Raw genomic sequence first — 10952 nt, forward strand, 5'->3', positions numbered from 1 at the left:
ATTAAGGGTTAAGAACCAAAAATTATGAATTTTAATCAATGTCTCAATATATCAAATAGTACTTTTTCAAAATTTTAACGTTTAAGCTATACTTATGATCACAACTCTCATTTGTTTTACTACTGTATTAATACTATTAATAATATCTTCTAAATAGAATTTTTCATTGGTCAAAAAGTAAATGAAAAACCCAACAATTGAGCTTAAATGATTATTAATTAATGAGTTTCATCAAATGACGAATTGTTTAGGCTCTATTTGGGAGTTCGGAGGGGAAAGAAGATGAGGGTTTTAGAAGGATGAGCGATTAAAGGAAAAAATAGAGAAATCTTTCAAATATTTTGAGTGTTTTGTAGAGAATGATAAATTTTGAAAGTGCTATAACAACATAGGTTGAATTTGGAAAATATATCCAAACCCTCCAAACTCCTACAATTGTTTAGTTTCACAAATTAAGAGGATTTTGTATTATGAAGAAAACTTAACACCTCAAAGTCCTCCCCTCTAAAAGCTCTTCATTCTTTCCACTTCTTCCTTCCTTTTTTTACAAGTTCTCCCCTCAAAACTCCCAATCGAAGCTATAAAAGAACCTGAGTTTGACTCTTATGTGTAACAATTTATGGTCATACTTGACATACCTCCGTCCAAACTTTGAATTATCATCGCTCATTTCCCTCGAAATTGAAGGGTTAACACAGAAATAAACAAACAAATAAAGGATATTGCTAACAAACGTTTTTATTCTTAAGAAAGCAAAAAAAATAGAATCTTTCCTTTCAAAACAACAATTATTAAACATTTAAAAAGTTGAATATACGCTTTCTAACCATTTTTCATGAGAAAATTTCTATTTTCATTTCTTTAACAAATGTTCTAAGGATTTTCTTTTAACATTTCACATAAATAAATGGAGAAAATCTAAAGATGATACCGTACAAACGCGGAATGGTAAAAGAAGCCAAATGAGAGGGTGAAATGTGTTGAATGTCACCGTCACAATTTGTGAATTGGCTTGGCTACATTATTATGATATCAGAATAAGTCAGAGTGAATAAATATTCCACCACATAGGAGATAGAGCAAATTTAACATCAATCAATAAAGGAAAGGAAAAATAAGACGAAAACAAGATTTTATTAGGGCATCAAATAAGGGAACCCCACTTTTTATTACCCAGAAAAGTTGGCAATATGAGAAAAGTTGTGGCCTATACTATGGGCCATATTCAATCACAATAACATAAATGTTCCAACACTCCTCCACCACAACCCTACATATTCATTTATTTGCCGTTATTACTTCCACTTTTCACTTTTTCACTTTTTTTAGTGAGCTCACATGCTTTCTCTGTACGTCCTTCATATAATAGACTCACAGGATACCCAAATTTTCTTCATTTCCTATATGCTATTCCTTTTTGCTAAATAAAGAATCTAATAATGTACTCACTCCTAATGAATTTAATTAATATGCACTAATTGTGTAAACAAATATAGACAGACATATTACGTGATCTAGCACACAAATAGTTGGTATATGGAGATTGGAGAGTGTGAATGTTGTAAACTGCATAAAACAATTAACTCAAATTTTTTTTTTTTACTGATGAAACCAGTTTAATTGGACGTGTTATTATATTTCACTCTACAAAAAAAAAATGTAATTATATTTTACTATATAATATTTATGCATGGGAAGGATGTGTGTTGGTTTAAAAAGTTTGGTTTGTCATGGAGTGTATTGTTATTTGTAGTGGCAAAAGTGACGTCATTAGAAGAAAAAGATATACTGGGCCACCACTTATTAGTACACCGCAAATAATTGTTGGAAAAAGATTCAATTTAATTTCTCACAATGTTTTTTGTCTCAATTTAGTCCATAAAAATAATATCCATATTAGTCACTGATATTTTTACACGCAGGATAAATTAATATCTTTGACTTATTATGAAGAGACTATTTATTTCAATATGAAAATGTCATGGACTAGTTCAGAAATTATATTTTGTCGGAAGACTAAATTTGCCAAGGAGAAAATTGTGATGCGTGGATATTTACTCTCATTTTTTTTAAAGAAAAATGGGTATTTACTGTAAATGTTCATGTTTATCGTAAAAATTTGACTATTTTCTGTTAGAGCAATGCTATATCTCTAGAAAAAAAAACATCAAGAATTCTTCAAGAATAAAAAGCAACCAATCACAATGCACTATTTGCCACAATTCAAGGAGGTGTGGCTGAAAAATAGGAAATGGACAAATAAATCATGCAATTAAAACTTGTCACATGTGTCTTGAAAAATTCTTGATGTTATTTTTCTAGATAAATAGCATTTTCCTTTCTGTTAAATCAACTTAAAGTATTTAATGTGGACATTTGCCGTAAATGTTCACGTTTATGGAACATATTTAAGTTGATGTAACCAAAGAAAATGTATATTTATTTGCTATTCGAAAAAAGGAAATAAAACTTCATCCTATGGTTATGGTGCATTAGGAGATCTTTATGCACCGTGCATAATTGCTTTCTACATCCAACATAATTGCTTTCTACACCTCAAGTGAAAGTTTAATTCTAATAAGTCTTGCATAAGTCCAGCCCATTAACACCTAGTCCAACAAAAACAATTTAACCTTTCTACACCCCAATTGCTTTCTAATTCTACCGCTGACAATATCAACAACCAGTTTCAATGACACAGGGCATAAAAATACATAATTGTTTGGCAGACTATTTGGCTTGTTTGTACTTTGAAATAGCTTATGCCTTATGATTTATTTAAGTTAATATATTTTGGCCTTTAATAGAAAAAAATGAGTTTTGTTCTGTTACTTGTGAAGACCAATTGCTGCTTGTTCATACTACAAACGTCAGATTCGAACAAGCTTGTTTGGTCGTTTAATTGGAACTATCCTAAGGGTGAATACCAACCAATTTGAGCTTAATAAACAAACCGAACTCAGTGTTTAGTCCACCAATGTAAATGGAAATGCACTTAAAGTTGTATAAAAATATTCATGATCATCTAATTTATCTTATTGTTGTGGCTTATAATTTTTTAAATCTCTCACTCAATAAATAAATGAAAAACAAAATAGCACAGGTATTAAAACAAAAATAAGCAAAACCATTTTGTTGTGGAAATGGTTTCAGCGAGTTGTACTCCAAAACCATTTTGTTGTGGAAATGGTTTCCAGAATCTTCAATCTCGTCATCAACACCGTCGTTCATCATCATCACCGTCATCATCACTGTACCGGAATGCTAAAACCATTTTGCTGTGGAAATGGTTTCTGCGAGTTGGACTCCAAAACCATTTTGTTGTGGAAATGGTTTAGGTGAGTTGTACTCCAAAACCATTAGATGTACTTAATGGTTTTCTTTGATCGGTCTCCTCTCTTCTCTCAACTTCGTCTTCTTAAAAAAAACTCTTTCCAGAAACACAATTCAAACGCTCTCTCATACCAAAAAACGGATCAAACTCATTCGAAAATTCTCAAGAACATTCAAACAATGTTCATGAGCAATTTTGCCAGAAAATCATAAACTCACATAACACCACAAAAATCATCGTTACAATCCACACAAGCACAAATCAAAACACACAAACTCAAATCGTTCATCAATTCAAAGCCGAATTTCGAATCTACGTTTTGCAAAATCGTTCAGCAACAACATACTAACCAAAACCACAAATCGGCGTTCAAACCAGTTCAAATCTCCTTCCAAATCGTGAAGCATCGTAGATCCGAAACTCGAATCTCAACAACAACAAACCGTTTTCAGATAACAGAGAAAGAGGTAGACGATTCTCTTCGTATTTCCGATTTACGTCCTATCTTTTCCTTCCTTTCAAAATTTCGAAACTGATGTCGTAGATCTAGAGTGATTCGTAGCTTCTTTTCAAAAACTATTTGAAGATTTGAAACAGGGATGAGAAGAGGTTTCTAAAGATGTAAAAAGATTAAGTTTAAGATTCCGGCGCGGTGGTTCCGTCACCGGAAACTCAACTGTCGCCGGAATCTTCATGTTTATTAACCGGTTTTCTGGAAAAAAAATTGAGAAAGATGAAGTTTGAGAGAGAGGAGAGGGTAACATGTTTGTTAGAGAGAGAAGAATGAGATGTTATGACCTCCTCCCTTCACGTGCATGCTTAATGGGGTCCAGCAGATCTGGAACGTTAAACAAATCTGACGGTTGTGGTGTCCTTATGCATGGTGCATAAGGAAATCACTTATGCACCATAACTTCAGCCCTCTTCAACAGTCATCGTGAGCTTAGCTCAGTTGGTATGGACAATACATAATATATGCAATGTCTGGGTTCAAATCCCGGTCACCACAAAAAAAAATACTACTCTTCAACAACTCTAATTGATGTTACCATTTTAATGTTAACATATTAGTACTATTGTACAATAAAAATAAGCACAACTAAATAATTTCTTGATAAGAAAATGTGCTAGAAGACTCACTTTAACGATCTCTTTTAACATTTACTTTTTTATTAGATAAAATATATCTAGGTTCCTCCACTTTATAGTTTATTGTAAGGGAAATGCTAACCGGTGCCCCCGGGGCACTGGTTAAGGATATGAAAAAGGAAATTATACAGTAGTTAATGCATTGAAATTATGTAATTAATTTATAATAAAGTCAAAAACAGTTTCCTTTTATGGTAATAATTCTCTTTTATGGTATGCTTAACCAGTGCCCCGGAGGCACCGGTTAGCAAGACCCTTATTGTAAAATCTCTTACAAATTTTCAACTGTATTTATTATTTCTTTATCATCATACTCCTAATTATATTATATCTTTAATGAAGTGCTAACTTGTGCCCTTAAGACACAAGTTAATGAGTCAAAATTAGAATTTTTTGTTGTAATTAATGCATTTAAATTTAATTTTTTTACTTTTAATTAATTGAATGCACAATATTTAAGAAAAAGTTTCTACTTTTGGTTGCTTAATTTGTGTCTTTAGGGCACAAGTTAGCATGACCCTATATTTTAATGTAACTTGTAATAAATATTATGAGCGAAGCACAAATTAATTCTCTCTCCTGAAGGTTAATTTTTTAAAATAATAATAACCATCAACAAATTTAATACTACTACAAACTTTTTTAATTCTCATTATTTATTCAACATGTCTTATATATAGGGTGTATTTAGTTGGAGTTAAAGGAGGTTAGTGTAGATGAGGAATTAGTTTATTAAGTTTGAAATGTTTGGTTCAATTATTTGGAGGAGAAGGGAGCGAAATTCATCCAAAAGCCAATTTTTGCTCTCATCCACAATGGGGAGATTTGGAGGGGAAAAACATTTTTTTCACATTTGGATTTAATTCAAAGTCATTTATTTATGTCACATTTTTTTTATGAAGAAGCTAAATTAGCCCACCTAAATTGGCACTGAGGAGAATTGAACCTAAGAGCAAACTCCCAAGTCTCAAACTAATACCATCAGACCAACCCAAAGTGGGTTATTTTTTTATGTCACCTTAAATACTAAAATTGTGAAAAATATAACTTCAATGTCTTAAAATTCTATCATGATAATAGTTATAACTATATAAACAACTTATCATATCTTGTTGGTTAACTTATCCCATCTCTTATCATGTCCACTAAGATCTTCAAATTTAAATAAAATCGTCTACATCCTCCGTCCTTTATAAAATTTGTTCAGATAATAAATTTGTCTCAAATATGTGTGATTATTACAGGATTTTCTTTTGTAGATAAATATATTCAAATTTAATTTTTCATATTCCAAGATACTCCTATATTGATAATATTAATAAGAGATATTTCATCCGGTCACATTTATAAGCAAAATACAACATTTTAGATTCATTAAATAACAAATGTACATGGCCAATATATCATATACATTAGTTATTCAGGAAATATATTTAAGGACACTACTTTTTTAATAAATGATCTTATAATTAGGGGGAACATATATTTGTTTTTAAATTAAGAGAATCCTAACCTTATTTAGAGACAAAGATTGTTTTGAGAGGTTATTTAGAGACGAAGGTTTAACACTTAATAATACAGAGAGAATAGTAGTAACAATTTAATGATGCACCTCATCTTTAGTTGTCCACACTGCCAATCACAACATGCCGTATCTAGTCCCAAAGCCGCTGCAATAAATATTGTCTTAAAGTCAAGGTAGGCTATCCACAAATTTAACATCAAATTATTGCTCTTAAGAGCTGTTATTAATATTGATCTGAATAACTTTAAATTTCATTGTTTACGTAGCATTATTATGACCTACTCAATTTATCTGCTACTATAGTACTAGCTTCAGTTTTAAAATATCGGGTTTTCTAACTTGTGTAAAATGTCACACTCAATAAAAATTATTTACTCACGTTATTTTTTACTAAAGTATACCTAGTATTATTAATTTAATAGAGTTTATTATTAGAGTAAAACATAGCCTAGTACCTTATCTTAATTCTTAATTAAGATAACATATGTTCATCATGGCGTGATATAATTGGTCCAGCTTGCATACACCATTGGTTTCACATATCATGTGAAATCAAATTTATATACATATATGGCATCCATGATATTATCAATGCTAGCCAGCTTTTCACACACCGAAAGGTAAATAGAATTCACATGCTTCCCATACGAAATATTTTCCAGAAAGAAAGGAGTTTCAGCCACCTATTTTACCTTATTTGCTAGCAAGACTTTCGTGATAGCATTCTATTATTTCACTCATGAGTTATATATATAGAAATTCTTCCACTTTCAGATAGCTGATTTTAATTACATGCTTAAATAACATAAGTAAAATACAATATGTTCCCATCTCATATAAGAAAAATAAATGTCGGTTCTTTGGATCTTACCTAAAAATAGTTTGATGAGTCTTAATTAGATTCCAAATGGTGGTATGCAAGTATTGCATATATATCCCTTATATTGACTAAATTTAAAATGTCCTTCATTAGTTTGTCTAAATTATTGATAGAAATTTTTTACAATGATGATAAAAAAAATGGCATGTTTTTCATTTTGATGTATTCGACTAATTTAGTAGTAATTAATAATTCAATTATGAATTTTCCTCATAGTATGAAAAGTTAAGCCAGTAACGTTTATTTTATTTTTTTGAAGGAAAAGCCAGTAACGTTTATTGGCGGCAATATCAAAGAACCTTTTTAGATATACATGAAAAAATAATTTGTGTGTGCATTAAGCTGTACACTTGGACACCATTGTCACGTCATAATTTCCTCTCTACATCAATTATTAATGACAATTGAGCTAATATATATGCTAATTAATAGTAGTAGAATATGATGCATTTGAATCATGCTCCAATGAATTGTCTTTCATTATTTATCTTCCATTTTCCCTTCTTAGTATGGATTAATATAAAATTATCTATACCCTAGCCATCATAGAAACGAAAAAGGTAAAATGAGAAACAAAATAAACTAATAAGCTTGAAAAGTTATCCTTCATGCAAATATCTTATGAATTTAAATCTTTTGATATCATAACTGTTATTGTATTCATTACTATATAGGCTCAAAGTTAACATTTGTAGTTTTTCTACAAGGCAAAGAGCAACCACATGCACTAATTAAGCTTATAGTAATTAAAATAATTAAAAACATGTAATTAAACAATTCAAGTTACAAGTTGAAAGAGATCCTAACTTCTAAGATTCCTCAACCCATGTAATATAAAAATTAAACCCTAGTCTTATAATCAGAGAATTTTTTATCTTGCTTTTCTCTGAATTTATCATGATATACCATATCATTTGAATAATTTCCATGACATCCCAAACTTAAGGGTTTATTTGATGATTTTTTTTTCTTGCAAGTTAGAACATTGGAGATAATTCCATCATTTCCTCCACATGACCAACATTTTCATCCAATAACCATTTCTCAAGAAATGACAAAGGAGGAGGAGCTGCACATAAATTCTTAATATTCTTGTGATGAGAAGAAGAAGAAGAAGCTGAACCCTTTTCATGAGGTATAGAATCACAAGTTGACTTGTCCCAAGCAGCACCATTGTTAAGATTCTCAAATGAAAGAATAGAATCAAACTCTTGATCATGTGAAACTCCACCATCTTGTAATAATTCACCTTTGGTGGTAATTTTGTGATGATGATGATGGATTTCAAGGTTTAAATCAGCTGGAACTGAAGCAGACTTCACTAACAATTTCCCATTATTTTCAAACTCATTATTATCATCAATAATATCATCATTAATGCTTTGAAACTCTTGATGACCATATTGATAATTTCCTTTGATTTGTGAATTTGGTGAAGATCTCATCCAACCTTCCAAGAGCCTTGAAATATTCTCAGTGCTTGAAGCATAGGTTGAAGAAGAAGATTGATGAGAATTTTGAGTATTAATCTTAAGAGATGAAGTATGATTGTTGCTCATATCTAAACTTCTATCACTAAAACTCTTGGATAGATAAGTTGATGTTGTTGAGTTTGATGGATCTAAAGTTGCATGAAATTTGTTGAGCTTTTTCTTTAGATGTGTGTTCCAATAATTCTTTATATCATTATCTGTTCTTTGAGGAAGGTATGAAGCTATGGCTGCCCATCTGCTCAACAAATTTAATTAATTCATATACACATCATTTTCATCATAATAAATAAAAATATAATTCATAATATTTTTTTATGTAACATTCAATCAAAATTAATATAAAACTAGGACACAAAATTTAATTAATTCATATATATCATTTGTTGTTTAATTTCATCATCATCATGGCAAGGTTTAAATTTAATTATAATTATGAGATGTGAAGATTATTACTTGTTACCAAGAAGAGCTTGCAAATGAATAATCATTCCTTCTTCATGAGGAGTGAAGTTTCCTCTCTTGATTCCTGGCCTCAGGTAATTTGTCCATCTAAGCCTGCAACTTTTGCTGCACCTTGACAACCCTTTTTTATCCAACAATTCAATTATACATAACTTTTATTCAAATTCTTTCGAAACAAAAACATATATATAGATCACAAGAAAAAATTATCATACATAATTAATCAATATATGTCATATATAGTCCTAAATATATAGAGTACTACATACCTCTGAGAGAAGCTTAATTACTAAACAAAATAAGAAAATAATTTAGAATATATGTTTAGGATATGAATTATATATATATTGATTGTTATATATATATATACCTGTATTAGTAGGAACTGTTCTCCAATTTCCTGGACCATGTTCTTGGATGTAAGAAACAAGGATGATATCTTCTTCAGGTGTCCATGGACCTTTCTTGATGCCAACTTTTTCACAACAAGGAGGTCTTCCCATGGATTCTCTTTTCACTCCAAATTTCAACCTCAAAACTCTCACTACTACTTGATCACTCTTTTATTTTTCTTTAGGCTAAGATTGAGAGAGAAAGGTTTCAAATAGTATCAATGCATGTGATTGTTTATATACTCTCCATGACTTTGAAGAAAAAGAAGGCCTTTATTCTTAATCTCATTTATATCTACCTTGCTGAGTCACCTAACTCTTTTACTTGCTTTATTATAATAATCATGTAGTAGTCAATGCTAGCTACAAACCAAAGTCAACGAGAGGAGTTTCAATATTTTAATTTATTTTTTCCCTTTCTCTAAGGTCACATGGCACTTTGTGTTTTCACTAAATAAGTTGGAAAATTAAATATCACCTCCTTTTTTCAATTGAAAATCATTTAGTGTATATTACTCTATTCGTTTTTAAATACATGTCGCAATCAATCATTTGATACACGCCAATATACAACTTTAATCATTAATATCTTTAATTATTTATAATAAAAATTATAAAAAAAATTAATATTTTAAAAATATTCATCGTAACCCTAAATGAATAGTCCATATGGAGCTAATTTAGAAATATAATTATGCAAGCAGCAATATTGAATCCTTTCAAAAGAATAAGCAATATTGAATGTGCGGTACTAACACTAGATGACATTTTCTTACAAGAGAGCATAACATAACAGAAGGATACCTTGTAGGTTTTGAGATGTTAGAAAAGGTTGTTGCAAGATTTTGGGGAATGTTTTGAGAATCGTGAAATAAATGAATAGTGGATTTGTGGTTACTTGTTTGTCACCGTCCAAAATAAATGACTAAATATAGTCCATAGTCCAATATTCAATTTTCTTTTGAGTACTTTGCTTCTTGATTCCATGAGGATTTCCTCTTAATTAGTGCTTTCTTCTTAATTAGCTCCTTTGAATCATGTTTAAACTATGCCATTATTTCTGTCACTTTCCATTAACTTCTAAAAAAGGATAACCATTCAATTTCTTTTGCTAGCATTGCATTGTGACTTCAAATGATTTTGTATTGGAAAAAAAAAAAAATTCACACACGTTTTTGAAAATGGATTAAATGAAATTCATGAATCCAACAAATAAACACAAGATTACCTAAGGTAAAATTATGTAATGTAATAAGCATTTAAAATCGAGTTGGAATGGTCTCCACCCCCTTTCCATAGATAACCTTCCTGTGCCCCACATTGAATTGACCATTGTATAAAATCTCATATAGACTTGTACGTATAATCCATGTACCATCCAATATCCTCCAGCACATCTTTCACTTTATATTCATTTTGTTTGCTTGCAAAAGTTTTAGTATTTTATTTTAGTACATTTAGAAGGTTCGTATGAATGTAACATTGGATTCAGTTCAGGCTTGGGAAAAATGTAGAATTAGATGAAGGATGACTCATTATCATCAGAGTCATAAATACCTCCCTATTGTTACAATTTAATTTTCTGACATTGACCCAACTAACATTAGTTACTTTTGGTTTCATTGTATTTTTAAATTCATTATACTTCTTCAAATTATGATGTGTCACACTTGAATTATATAAAACACTATCTTGGTAACAAAATAAGCAAAAATGT

General features: G+C 30.3%; 1 protein-coding gene across 1 annotated transcript; it reads right to left on the reverse strand.

Annotated features, from left to right (window-relative positions):
- Positions 1-7474: 7474 nt before the first annotated feature.
- On the reverse strand, positions 7475-9445 carry MYB60 (myb domain protein 60). Its single transcript, XM_085725278.1, has 3 exons — positions 9214-9445; positions 8835-8964; positions 7475-8616 (listed from the first exon to the last, which is right to left on the reverse strand). The coding sequence occupies exons 1-3, from the start codon at positions 9344-9346 to the stop codon at positions 7866-7868; spliced, it is 1014 nt and encodes a 337-aa protein (XP_085581404.1). The 5' UTR covers positions 9347-9445; the 3' UTR covers positions 7475-7865.
- Between the last annotated feature and the right edge of the window lie 1507 nt (positions 9446-10952).

Source organism: Medicago sativa, chromosome 7 (assembly GCF_051527215.1).
Source record: "Medicago sativa cultivar Bolivia chromosome 7, Bolivia_mono, whole genome shotgun sequence".
Classification (NCBI taxonomy): domain Eukaryota; kingdom Viridiplantae; phylum Streptophyta; class Magnoliopsida; order Fabales; family Fabaceae; genus Medicago; species Medicago sativa.

Coding starts and splice junctions, on each gene's coding strand:
- MYB60 (XM_085725278.1), bottom strand. CDS start 9,346: ATGGGAAGACCTCCTTGTTGTGAAAAAGTTGGCATCAAGAAAGGTCCA. Junction 8,965..9,213: donor AACAGTTCCTACTAATACAG/GTATATATATAT, acceptor TGGATAAAAAAG/GGTTGTCAAGGTGCAGCAAA. Junction 8,617..8,834: donor CAAGCTCTTCTTGGTAACAA/GTAATAATCTTC, acceptor TTTGTTGAGCAG/ATGGGCAGCCATAGCTTCAT.